General features: G+C 55.3%; 1 protein-coding gene across 1 annotated transcript in view; it reads left to right on the forward strand.

Moving 5' to 3' along the window:
* Nucleotides 1-4607: 4607 nt before the first annotated feature.
* The window catches only part of IGDCC3 (immunoglobulin superfamily DCC subclass member 3), a gene marked incomplete at its 5' end in the record, with an annotated part of 40769 nt that continues 31765 nt past the window's right edge, over nt 4608-13611 (forward strand). The window contains one exon of the mRNA XM_045582656.1: nt 4608-4932. Coding sequence (XP_045438612.1) covers nt 4608-4932 — 325 coding nt within the window. The remainder of the gene's footprint in view (nt 4933-13611) is intronic.

The following is a 13611-nucleotide window of genomic DNA, read 5'->3' on the forward strand; positions in this document are numbered from 1 at the left end:
CACACACACACACACACACACACACACACACACACACACATATATATATATATATATATATATATATATATATATATATGTAAATTGATTTTTTTACGGAGAGGAAGGTAGAGGGATAGAAAGCTAGAAACATCGATGAGAGAGAATCATCGATCAGCTGCCTCCTGCACAACCCCTACTGGGGATGTGCCCACAACCAAGGTACATGCCCTTGACCGGAATCCAACCCGGGACCTTTCAGTCCGCAGGCCGAAGCTCTATCTATTGAGCCAAACCGGTTTCGGTGGCAAACACTTCTTTACTCATCTGCACCAAGGTTTTATAGGTGGGTAACATTCCTGATCCCAAGATCCCAGAGTTGGTACCAAATGAGAGACTTGGTTATTCCTCTGCCATCCCAGTCCAATGCCAGGAGCAAATAGCTGAGTGAGGCAGAGGCTGCTTCCTTTAAATCTCCTGCTCTTAGACCTAAGTAGGTGCTCAATAATTTTATATATTTTTTTATTGATTTTAGAGAGGGTGGGGGATAAATAGAAACATTAATGAGAGGCTGCCTTCTGCATGCCTCTTACTGGGGATTGAGCCTGAAATCTGGGCACGCACCCTGAGCGGCATCCTCCTGGTTCATGGGTTGATACGCAGCCACCCAGACACACCAGCCAGGCGGTGCTCAATAATTTCAGTTGGACTGGCCCAGTGGTCGGCAAACCCATTAGTCAACAGAGCCAAATATCAACAATACAAGGACTAGAATTTCTTTTGAGAGCCAAAATTTTTAAACTTCTTCTAACTCCACTTCTTCAAAATAGACTCGTCCAGGCCATAGTATTTTGTGGAAGAGCCACAATCAAGGGGCCAAAGAGCCGCATGTGGTTCGCAAGCCACAGTTTGCCGACCACTGGACTAGCCCATCATGCTGGACTCAACAGATCAGATAATAGTGAGTGATGAAGATGCAAGATCTCTGAGGGCTAGATGTCCATGTAACTCCTAGGAGTTGCCATTTTCACAGGGGACCTAGGTTGTCTCCTTATTTGTTCTCTGATGCGAAACACTGCGACTTCTTTGGGCTTTGGAAATGTTCCTGGGAATTTTAACCTGTGGTTTGCTTTTCCAGTACCCAGGTCAGGACCCGGGTGGTTTAAAGGTCTCTAGGGGTGGGTAGGAGAGAGATGATGATCTTTATTTTTCAGGGGAACTCAGAGACTGACTGCCGGGCTTGGCTGGGCTCCACAGCTCGGGGAACTGCGGTGGGGAGCCGGGTGACTGGGGTACCTTAGCGTCCTCATTGTCCTGCTGGGTCGGCTCTCCCCACCCTGGAGGCGGCTCCCCACCCCTCCATCTCCCGTCCACGCAAGCGGGGGACTCCCGCTTCAGTCTAGAGAGGCCAATCTTGCAGCTCCACGTCCCCGCCTTTGGGTGGAAGTCCCAGAAACGCATGGAAAACGGAATCTTTGACAACTTTATGCCGTCCTGAGGGGGATTATCTCGAGAATATAGACTTGGACACGGCGGAGGAGGGCGCGCAGATGAAAGAGATGGTCCGAGCAGAACTCGCATCTTCGCGCGTTTCTCCGCAGCCCGGACCCACCCCACAGCCCGCCGGGTCCCCCATTTCCCGGTCCCCCCAAGTCGGGGCTGGCCCACGGGGCGGGGGCGCGGGGGCCGCGGTGCGGGACGGCGCCGGCCGCTGCAGCCGCAGTTCAAAGCTCAGGGGCGCGTCCGCCCGGCCCCGGAATGTCCGGCCGCGCACAGCGCTCGCCGGCTCTTTTGTTCCCCAGCCCGGGCCTCCGGGGAGAGGGGCCGGGGGGAGGGGACCGCAGGGCCGGGCAGGGGGGCGGCCGGCGGCGGGCGGGGGAGGAGGGCGGGGCGGGCTCGGCGGCGGCGAGTGCGGAGGAGCGCGCACCTCGGGCGAGGCTGACAGATCGCCGCGGAGGGTGCAAGATGGCGCAAGCGGCGCTCCCCCGGCGCGCCTAGGCGGGCATGCGGCCCCCGCGCCCCGCCGCCCGGGCTCGACCCCGGCCGGTGCTGCTCCGGGCCCGGCCCGGGCGCCGGCCCCGCGGGGCGCTGTGAGCCGCCAGAGGCCCCGGAGCCGCGCGCGCCGCGGAGTCGAACGGACCGCGAGCCCCATGGCCGCTCCGCGCGCCGCGCCCCCGCGCCGGCCCCGGCCCCGGCTCCCGCCGCTCCCGCCGCCGCTGCTGCTGCTGCTGCTGCTGCCCGCGCCCAGCGGCGGTGAGTGGGCGCCCGCCGCCGGGAAGGGGTGGAAGGGAGTGAGCGGGCGGCAGGGCGGACCGGGAGAGCGCGCGGACCCGCGGGAGGACCTGCGGGAGGACTCGGGCGGGAGCGGCTCGCCCGGGATGGGGAGCCGGGCCGGCCAGGGCGGAGCCGGGGGGGAGAGGGCGCCGAGGCCGGGCGGCTGGGGCGGCCGGGGGATGCTGGGGACCGAGCCCCGGCTGAGTCCGAAGCGGCTCCAGGACTCGGGGCAGCACCCGAACCCGGACCGAGGGGTAAAGGCGTGCGGCAAAACGTGAGCTCCAGGCGGGCGGACTGGAGTTGGGGAGCTGGGGGAACCAGCCAGGGGGGACCCGCAGGATTGAGTCCCTCCGAGAGGGCTAGCTGGGGTGGCCGGAGCCCGGCGGGCGGGGCTGGGACAGCAGAGCTAGGGGCTAGGGTGGCCGGAGGCTGGGAGCCGGCGGGCTGCCCCGGGCGGAAAGGCGCGTCTTGGGTTTGGAGGTGGGACCGGGGCGCGGGGGGGGGGGGGGGCGGGAGAGATGGGGGGAAGAGGGGGGAAGGCTCCCGGCGGCCGCGCGTGGGGATGGGGAGGCTGGGGAGGCACCCGGCGAGCGGAGGAAGCGGGAGAGGAGCCGACCCGGAGCGAGCGAGCGAGCCAGCGCGGGTGCCCACGTGCCCGCCTTCCCCGGGGTGTGCGCTCGCCCAGCCGCCCCGGTCCCGGGCTCCGGGTCCGGTTCTGCTGCCCGGAGCCCGTCTCACCACCCGGTTCTCTCAGTGGCTGTAATGGGTGCAAATCTAGTCCTTTCCTCTCCTACCCCAAGTTCTCAGCAGACACCCCTTTGGGCATCTGGGCGTGTTCTCTCCGCTCAGCTCCGAGAAGTAGGCTGTCGCGTGCGCCCCCAGGAGAAACTTTATCCCCGCTGCTATGCCGAGCTTGGGTTGGGAACTGCAGGTCCTGGGTAGCGGTTTGAAGAGGTATGATCTTCGAACGTCTTAAAAGATTACATATCCCTGAGGGGGGGGGGGCGTCCATACCCCCAGCCCCCCTCCTTTTTCTCCACCCACTCCCCCATCTCCCCCAGCCGGGCGGACGCTGTCTGTTGGGGAGGGGCAGCTCTGGGGTCGCTAGTTTTCTGGAGATGTGAGGAAGGGTCTGTGGCTGCCCTCTCCGCGTAGGCGGGTCCTTATCTCCTGGAGGGAAGTTGTAACTGGCCTGGTGAGTTGCTTGTTGGAGAAGTTGGCGTCTTGGCATCGCGCCTGGGATTGGAGCGCTTGTCTTTCCTTGAAGGCTTTTCCTGATTCCCCTGTCCTGCTCTTCCTCCACACCCCTTCCCCTCGTCTCCCAGCTCTCCTCTTCTCTGCGGGAGTGGATCTGTTGCTGGGACTAAAGGTTCTAGAAACCTTCTCTTTCCAGAATTTTGGGAAATCTGACTTGACGTTTGGTGCTCCTCTTCTCTCCTTATGACAAAAACATAACCACCCAAACCAAACCAACAACAAAAAACAATATCCAGTGCATTCTAGGGCCCACACATCCTGCTCCCTGCCAGGCACCCATCAGACCTCAGATGGTTTTGCCAGCAAAAAGGAGCACTGTTTTATTTCTCTCACTTTATAAATGTCTAGAATTTTTTCAATATATTTTTATTTATTGCAGAGAGGAGGAGAGAGATAGAAACATCAGTGATGAGAAGGAATCATTGATTGGGCTGTCTCCTGCACCTTGGACTGAGTCCACAACTGGGCATGTGCCCTGGACCGGAATCGAACCTGGCACCCTTTGGTCCGAAGGCCGACACTCTATCCACTGAGCCAAACTGGCTAGGGCTGTGTCTAGAACTTTTAACTTTTCAGAGTACCTTTAAGTCTTCTAATCATATTTGGTAACCTTATAACTCAAGTTGAATTGTTGTTGCTCCTGATGTAAACAGATGAAGAGCGGGAAGCCAGGACAGGTTGAATACTTTACCGTGGTCACGCTCTGTGGAAGTCTGTGAAGCTTCGTGCTTAAACATGCTGACCACAGAAGTGGCTGCAGCTGTGTTGGAACCAATCTTGCAGTTAATAAATTTGCAACTAGTAACTGCAAGACCCTGGACAAGTTGCTTAATATCTCTGGCTTCAGCTTCCTTGTAAAAGAGGAAATAGAATAAATAAGGTCTATCTTTCTGAGATTGTGTGTGGATTAAGTTACAGCATGAGATGACACTTCATAATGCACAAAGTCCTACGTTTTACTAGAGATTCCTATGAACATTACAGAAAGATGGGGATGAAATGCACAGATCCAGAGAACTTAGAACGTGTGTGTGTGTGTGTGTGTGTGGAGTTCTCTCTGTCTGCTCATTCCACACTGATCTCTTCTTTTCCTCTCATCTCCCCTGCCCCATGCAGGTCTTGACCACTCTGCCGAACTGGCCTTTGCTGTGGAGCCAAGCGATGAGGTTGCAGTCCCTGGGCAGCCTGTGGTGCTGGGCTGCAGGGTGGAAGGGACCCCTCCAGTGCGAATCACCTGGAGGAAGAATGGGGTGGAGCTGCCGGAGGGTCCTCACTCCACCATGCTGGCCAATGGGTCCTTGGTGATCCGGCACTTCCGGCTGGATCAAGGAGACAGCCCTTCAGATGAAGGCGACTATGAGTGTGTGGCTCAGAATCGCTTTGGGCTGGTGGTTAGCCGGAAGGCTCGCATCCAGGCAGCAAGTAAGTGGACACCTTTTACTATTTTCCCCAAATTGGGGGTCAAGGGCATGGGGAGCCGGAGGAGCAGTTCCATCCTAGCCTTCCAGAGGACTAACTTCTCAGCTTGTGTCTGTTGAGAAGTGCATAGCAGTAATTTATGGTGGTGGAATTACTCATTTAATTGATTAGATTGTGATTTGACAATAATATAGCCAAACAGTGTAGTGGGAAGAGGGAGAGAGAGGGGGCACTTTATCCAACTTTGTGTGTCTTAGTTTCTTTATGCCTGTATATTGTGAGCTTCCTGATCCATTGAGTATGAGTTTTGTGTTTCAAGATAAACACTTGTCGTATTTTTGGATGGTTTAAGATATTTTTGAAGGGAAATTTTGGCTACATGGAACTTTTGTTAATCCTTACCCAAGGATATTTTCCCCCATTGATTGTTAGAAAGAGTGAAGGGAGCGGGAGAGACAGAGAGAAACATCAATGTGAGAGAGACACATTGATTGGGATGTGCCCTTGACTGGAATCAAACCCGCGACCCTTCAGTCCGAGGGCCTACACTCTAACCACGGAGCAAAACTGGCTAGGGTGGAATTTTTAATTATGTGCTGACTTTCAACCTTTTGAGGGGTATAAACCTCGCATCTCACTATACCAGTAATGACATTCTGAAGCTTGTCAACAATTTGCTTTACAAGAAATACGGTAAATGATTTTTTGGAGTTATTGCAGAAACAGCATTAACACTTCTCCCACTCACCTTCATGCTGATGTGCTTTTTAAAAATTTCAGTTTGATTGAGGTATACTTGACAATAAAATCCTAAGATACTTAACGTGTACATTGTGGTGAATTGCTACCTGCTGTGCTTTTTTGAATAGGAGAGAAAATGCCAAGCAAAATGCTTTAGCGCTGGAATTGTGCTTTGCCTTAGCTGATGGTGTGAGGGGAGGATGGAAGTGTTTTACTGCCCTGCTTTGCACAGTTCTTGTGGGAGCCTGTTGCCTAAACCAAAATTATCTCTGTATCTTGGGGAGATGGCAGGCTATCGGGTGGGGGAGCCATAGTTGGAACCACCAAAGTTTCGGCAGGTGTATATGTTCTCCATCTCACAGCTCGGTACTCCCCAGGGTGGGAGGGCTCCCTTAGAGAGGGTGCTTTAACTGGTTGACACCCTATGTGCTTTGCCTGGATTACCTCAGTCAGCCATCACAAAGACCCAGGAAGATTGGTAGTTACCATCCCCCTTTCTCGGGTGAGAAAACTGACACTTAGGGGGATTCAGGGCCATTCTGGTAAGCAGAGAAGCCAGGCCTGCAGTCTAGGCCAGTGGTCGGCAAACTGCGGCTCGAGTGTGGCTCTCCCAGAAAACACCACGTGCGGGCGCGTACGTACAGTGCGATTGAAACTCCGCGGCCCACGCGCAGGAGTCGGTTTTCGGCTCTCCAAAGAAATCTCAATCGTTGTACTGTTGATATTTGGTCCTGTTGACTAATGAGTTTGCTGACCATTGGTCTAGGCTAGGGGTGTCGAACTCAATCAGAGAAGGGGCCAAAATCTAAAATCCAGCCTAAATCACGGGCCGAATGGTTTACTGAACAGTCATAAACTGTCATTGTGATGGAAACGCAGCGGAGTGCAGTGATGACAGCGCGGTGCGGGCCACATTGCAAGGCCTGGCGGGACGGATTTGGCCCTCGGGCCTTGTGTTTGACACATGTGGGCTAGGCAGTCTGAACCCCACACCCTCCCGCTTAACACCTATGGCAGGCCGCCTCCTTCCTGCCTGATCCCTGACAAGTTTCTTCCTGGCTCTGAGGGCATTTGCACAGTTGCTCTGAGCGGCTGGTGAGTGATGAATCGTCCTGAGGCAGGAGCCCTCTGGTCGCGTGTGAGATGCCCCTTTGTTCTCAGGAAGGCTGGCCCAGGCCCCATATGGAGCTCTCCGGAGGCAGCTCTGGACCTGGAGGCTGAATCTGGCTCAGCGACCCTCACGCCCTGGCCCTCGGTGGGCAGGGGGAGGCTAGTGTGCCCCGGAGCAGATGGCTGGTGTGAGGAAGAGAAGCACGCACAGGGGGCAGGGACTTGAGGAAGCTTGCGGGTGGGAGAAATGAGACTTTTCGGGCCCCACTCCCTCACCCACATCAGTGCCCGGGGATTGGTGACCTCTGCGCCTGGGAGATAAATCCCCAGGTGTTTCTATATAGTTAATTGCAAATGTGTTTTTCTATAAATGGTAATACTTTCAAGATGTTTGGTTTCCTTAGATGCTTAACGGTATAAAAAGCTGCGCTGTGGGCTCTGGCGGGGAGGAAGCAGTGGTGGGTGAGGTCACCTTCGTTAAGCCTTTGGCGGGTCCAGGTCCGGGGAAAGCTGGGGGGTGTTGCCCCCAAACACTGGCAGTCTGATATGGCCTCTCTCCCCCCAAAGGCGGGGGGCGAGGGGGCATGGGGAAATGCTTGGATATCAAGCAAGCAGTGGCTAGTTCTCCTTTTCTCACTTCACAGGCTGCTGTCCCTAGAAACCTGCAGGGCTGCTTCGTTGCCTAGGTGTCCTCCTTGGGGAAGAACTCCCTGCCTTCTACCTGCAGGCACTGCAGATGGGGTAACCTGGAGGGTGCAGTGCTGGAAAGGTGTGAGGAGACCACAGCGGCTGATGGGAGGGACGTGCTAAGCACCCCTTACTGACACCCAGTCCCCCAGAGGACTAGCCCAGGGAAGCAGATGGGGTCCAGTCTATGTGGGCAGGTGGGCTGACCCCAGGGAATACCCGCCTCCCACCCCAGGGGGCTCAGACGCTGCACTGGACATTGGCCTGACCAGAGCAGGCTGAACTACAGGCTGATTCCTAGGGGGCCTCCGCTCCGAGTATCTCCCTTTAGGATGGAGTGGGTCGGGTCCTAGCATGAGGGTCGAGCGTCTAGCATTTCTAGTTTTCCCCGCCCTGCTGTCCCATGTGCTTCTGGTTTGGGGGGTGAAAATGGAGACACTTGTGAAGAGGGAAACGCTGGACCGGTGAGCCTCCCCGTGGCAGTTTCCTCGCCTGTAACACGCACACCTGCCCTGAGAGATGGTTGTGGGGACTACCACACCCACACTTTGCCCAGCGCATGGAAGGTGCCCAGTAGTGGGAGCCAGAACTTCCATCTTCATTTAAAGGCAGCTTCACTGACATGGCCAACAACAGCAAGCTGCCCACGTCTGCTCCCAGCCTCTCCTCTGCTCCTCCCCTGGGATTCAGGCCCGGAGCACTCCTGGGAAACCTATCAGGGAGTGGAGTTATTGGAGCCGAGTGTGACTTGTTCTTTTTTAACCCCTTCCTGCGGGAGCCTGGGGACTCTCCCAAGCCTTTGGGCGTGAGCTGAAGCTGGGCAGTGAGACCCTGCGAGGCCCCCTGCCATCCCTCCGGGAGGGGTGCATGGACTCACACCTGTGGATTCTGTGTGCCTGGAGGACTCAGAGAGGGATGGCTACCTACAGGAGGGGTGGTAACTGGGGGGTCCTCTCCTGCTCCCCTGCTCCCCTCAGGCAGAAGCCCTCAGCTCCTGCCCTTCCCTTCCTGGCCTCAGTTCTTGGTGTCAGGCCCCTGGGGGGACTGGAGTGAAGAGCTATGTGACCTAGAGCAGGACTTCCCCAAACTGTATTGTGTCTGTGAATTACTTGGGGATCTTGATACAATAAAGATTTTAGAAAACAAACAAAACTATAACTTTATTGATTTCAGAGAGAAGGGAGAGGGAAAGAGAGAGAGAAACATCAGTGATGAGAGAGAATCATTGATTGGCTGCCTCCAGAACGTCCCCCAATGGGGATCAAGCCCGCAACCCAGGCATGTGCCCTTGGCTGGACTCGAACCTGGGACCCTTCAGTCCACAGGCTGATGCTCTATCCACTGAGCCAAACCAGTCAGGCTACAATTCAGATTTTAAATCAGTAGGTCTAGGCCCGTGGTCGGCAAACTCATTAGTCCCCAGAGCCAAATATCAACAGTACAACGATTGAAATTTCTTTTGAGAGCCACATTTTTAAAACTTGAACTTCTTCTAATGCCACTTCTTCAAAATAGACTCACCCAGGGCGTGGTATCTTGTGGAAGAGCCACTCGCGAGGGACCAAAGAGCCGCATGTGGTTCGCGAGCCGCAGTTTGCCGACCACGGGTCCAGGCCAAGGGGGGTTCTACATGTCAAACAGAAGCCCAGGTGACGCTGACGCTGCTGGTCCCCAGGTGCTGGAGGAGAACCCACGGCCCGTGTCCTAATCACTGGTGCGGGGTCCACAGGCAGCACAGTGAAGTCAGAAGTACATGGGCTTCAGGCCAGCCCAAGGGGGGTTTGAACCCTGGCTCTGACACTCCTTGGTTATGTGTCCTTACCACTAGTTACTTAACCCTCTTGACCTCTGTGCCCTCAACTTTAAAAAGTGGGCATAACACCACCAGCCTATCAGGACTGTTGGGGCCTTAAATGAGGTGATGAGTGTAAAGCACCTGGCACAGGCCTGGCATCTGGGAAATGCTCATTATTAGTGTTGCTGGTAGTGCTGGGTATTGACCACTAGTTTAGGATGAGGCCCAGCCCGTTTCAATGCTGGCTGGGTTCTCAGAAGCCAGGATTGCCGCCCTCCCAGCCTGAGCCATCCAGACCGGGCGGGCCCAACCGTGGTTAAGCGGATGGGCTATGGAGGCCACGAGACGCTGGCTGGATGGACTCGGGCAAGTCTCTTAGCCTCTCTGAGCCTCAGTTTCCTCGTCTTTAGAATGGGGAAGTAATACTTGCCAAGGAGAAATCTTGTGAGGATGACCTAGTTGTGAGGATAAACTCATTAGTCAACAGAGCCAAATATCAACAGTACAATGATTGAAATTTCTTTTGAGAGCCACATTTTTTAAACTTAAACTTCTTCTAACACCACTTCTTCAATTGTGGAAGAGCCACACTCAAGGGGCCAAAGAACCGCATGCGGCTCGCAAGCTGCAATTTGCCAACCACTGACCTAGGATAACTTAGCATGTACAGGGCACATAGAAAGTGTTCCTTAAAGATTAACTATTAGTATCCTGGGGAGGTAGTAGAGGTGAGCAATGTGATGTTCTAAGCTGTCAGTTGTGGTGGTTCCAGCAAGGCTCCTGGTGAGTCCAGATCCCTAGAAAGAGGCAGTGGGGTGTGGTGAGAGGGGAGGGAGTCCAGTTCTAACCCCCTCTGTCTCTGCTTCAGTACATCACTGTTCCTCAGGCCCTCGGTTACCCACTTCTAAAGTCCACATCGTTCTCAGTCTGTCTGAGGGAGGGCAGTTTAAGCAACGACTCTGAAACCCTCTTTCAGCAGCCAGATCCTTGGTTGTGTGGATCTGCGGGCAGAGTCTGGGCATAGGTGTGTGCAACCAGGTCTGGGTGGGGGTGGGGGTGGGGTGGGGGTGTCAGGAAAACTGTGGGCTGGAGCTGTTGGGGAGTAGAGCTTGTGTTGAGGGGCTCGTTGGATTTAGGGGCTTCTGTCCAGGGCAGTGGGAGAAGTGGCTATAACCGGGAGGCCTTTGCCACCGGGAGATGATATGCTCACACCTGGTATGTGGAAGCCAGGCTCTTCTCTCTGCCGGGAAGAGCAGCTCAGCAGGGACGTCTCCCCCACTGGCCCTCACACACGTCTGCCGACCCACCAGGACAGTGATCAGGCCCTGAAGTGTCACTGGTGTGATGGTGCCTCGATCTGCTCTCATGCCAGGCAGCTTACCCTATGTACGCCATGGCACAGAAGTAGGTGCAGATGGGTAAGGTTCAGGCCCTGTTACCTGCTCATCAGCCTTCCACAGACCAACGCCTTCGGACACTCCTGAGAAGCTGCAAGGTACAACGGGAAGACCCTCACCTGGACACCAGGTGTCCTGTGTGGCTCCGGGCACGTCAGTCACCCTCTCTGGGCTTCGCTTTTCTCGTTGTAAAGTTGGGTGGCTGGACCGAGGTTCCTCTCTGCCCTAAGGTAGCGAAGGCTTCCTTGTCCTCCAGCCAACCCTTGGGACACATCCGTCTTCTTTGGGCCTTTTCCCGTCTCTTCTCGCCCCTGCTCCTCTTCACCCACTCATTCCCTAAAGACCATTTAGCTTACAGCGATTTCTTCTGCCCCCTGCTGAGGCAGGCGGTATTTGTGGTCTGTGGCATTTAGGCTCAACCTTCCTCTCAGCGATGGCTGCTTGCATTGTTAAGCAACTGTTTTGTCGCTGGAGAGTCCATCTGTCTCCTCAACTAGATTTTAAGGTCCTAAAGGGCTTCTCTTCCTTTTGTGTTTCTCACACCCCCTGCCTGCGGAGCCTGGTAAAAACTAAAGAACATGCGGCTTCTGGGTGCAAGGCGCTGTCTCTCTTGTTTCTCTCTCTGCTTCTCTCTTGCTTTCTCTTTCTCTCCCCCTGTCTCGTAATTGATAGCATAGCTCAAAGGAACAGGAGCCTGTGAACAGGGAGGATCGGCAGGGGGATAGAACAAACTCGGGGCACGCACGATCCTGGGGTGGCTGCTGCTGCGTGTGTATCTCTAGAGGAGCTGAGACACTCTCTTCCTCGCCAGCTGGGGTGTGAATCGGAGACCAACTTGCTTGGAATCCCTCATGGCTGGATCTTGGGGTCTGCCACCTTGGCCTTTGTTCCCTGGCTGGATGAGGGAGGCCTGTATCCCAGGCCCGTTGGGGGAGGGCTCCCCTCGCTTCCACCCGCAGGCCTTGAGTGTGGAAGTCGAATGCCTCTGGTTCCCACACCTTGGCTCCGCTGTCCAAGGCAGCCAGCTGGCCCCTTGAACACAATGTGCAAGTCTTCTGTGTTCCTGTGCCCGGCATTGTCCCTGGCCAGGCGCCTTGGCTGGGAATGCGGGCCGGTGAATAGGGGAGGCATTTGCAGCCTGCAAATGAAACAGGCCCCCAGCCCCCCTTAACCCCTTGTCCCCTCCCCACCCCCAGGGTGAAAGGACTTTTTCACTCCTGGTCTTCTTGTATTGCCTTTCTCTCTCTTCTGCAGAGTCCCTGCAGGCATGCATGTGAGTGAGTGTGTGTGTGTGTGTGTGTGTGTGAAGAGAGAGACTTTTCACAGCAGCTTGACGGCTGTTGTGCACAGGCTTCAATAAACGTAGGATGGAACAGAAGGGCACCCAGGATGGAAAACCAAACAGCTCGCTGTGGCCTTTGTTTAAACTGGACCGAGTGATTCCAAAAATGTCTGCCTTGTGTAATTAACCTATGCCCCCCTTTAATTCTCTGGCCATAACCTTGATGCAACAAGAAATGTAGAGACCTTTTGTATGTGTGTGTGTGTGTGTGCATGCATACCTGTGTATTGCCGTGTGTACCTGTGTGGTGCATACCTAAAGGATGTGCTTGGGGCCCAAGACTGGGGTCCAGCTCTCCTTGAAGGGCCTTCTTGTGGGAACCCCTTTTCCTTGGAGCTTTGTGGCCGGGCTAGAGAGCTAGGGTGGAAAGGCCGGGGGTGGAACAAACGCCTGAAGAGGGGCAAGCAGGAGGGTCGCCTGGCCAGATCGCAGGGAAATGAAGGGAGTGGGGAGTGTGGGCTTAATAAAATACCTGCCAGCCAGCCACCTGATTCAGGCGGGGGCGGGGGGAGGGAGGGGCAAAATTTGATGCTAAGGGCTCACATCCCAGCTTCTCCCTCCCACTCACCCTTCTCCAGCTCTCCTCTGGATCTTGGTCTCCCTGCTGTTTGATACTCCTATTATATACACTGCTCGTCCTCTCTGCCTTCCTGTGAGACCATGATTAAGGTCTTTGTCTTTGTCATCCCTCATCCCTAGTTTCTCCTGCCTTGTCCTACCCACTGTCTGCCTTTCTCTAGCTCCTTTCTTTCTATCGGCCTGTCCTTCCTCCTGCCTCTTTCTCCATGTGGGGTGATTTCTGTGTCCCACCAGCCTCTGCTCTGCTTGGAGGGAGATCTTCCTATTTCAGGAGCAAAGTAGGTGCGCTCAGACCTCAGCACAAAACAAAGAGATAGGAAGAAGGCAGACTGTGAGGGTCAGGTTCAAAGAGGACCCCAGAGGAAAGGGTCCCTGGCTTCCTAGGCAAGTCGAAGCCTCCCCAGGGGCAGACCTTCCCTGGGAGGAATCTGAGAACCCCGCCCGTGCTCGGGGCCTGTCTCTGAGCCTGGACACTGACCACAGTGGGTGGTGGGGGCAGCTCTTTGGAATGCTGGTGTTGGGTTGCAGTGCAGATGTGAACAGTGATAATGGGCAGGAACTGGACTTTCTGGTCTGGCTGCTGCCCCCAAGGCCATTGGAATGTGAGGGGGGACGAGCAGGAGGCCCCAGGGACTTGGGGTGGGCAGATGGAGACCAGACCACCTAAATGGAGAGGAGGGGGCAGACCACCAGGAAAGAGGACCAAATTCTAGTCCTGTCACCGAGTTGCAGGCTGCAGCAAAAGCATCCTAAAATTCCTAGCCCGCGTAGGATGTAGGATGGTTGAGGTCTTCCCCGCCTTCAGGTCAGATCCCAGGCACCCAGAATTGCGGGAGAAATTTTGTAGCTCTTCTGGTCCAATCTTCTCATTTGACAGATTCAAACACTGAGGCCCTGAGCCTGCCCCAGAGTCTCACTTCTCTCTGGTTGAAAAAGAGGGAATCTTTTTGTATCTCCCCAGGGCAGACTGGCAGGCTCATTTCTCTTTTTTTATCAGGTCCTGATATGCCCAGGCTTTGTTGGTGGTTGTG

Source organism: Pipistrellus kuhlii, unplaced genomic scaffold, assembly GCF_014108245.1.
Source record: "Pipistrellus kuhlii isolate mPipKuh1 unplaced genomic scaffold, mPipKuh1.p scaffold_m20_p_1, whole genome shotgun sequence".
NCBI classification, from domain to species: Eukaryota; Metazoa; Chordata; class Mammalia; order Chiroptera; family Vespertilionidae; genus Pipistrellus; species Pipistrellus kuhlii.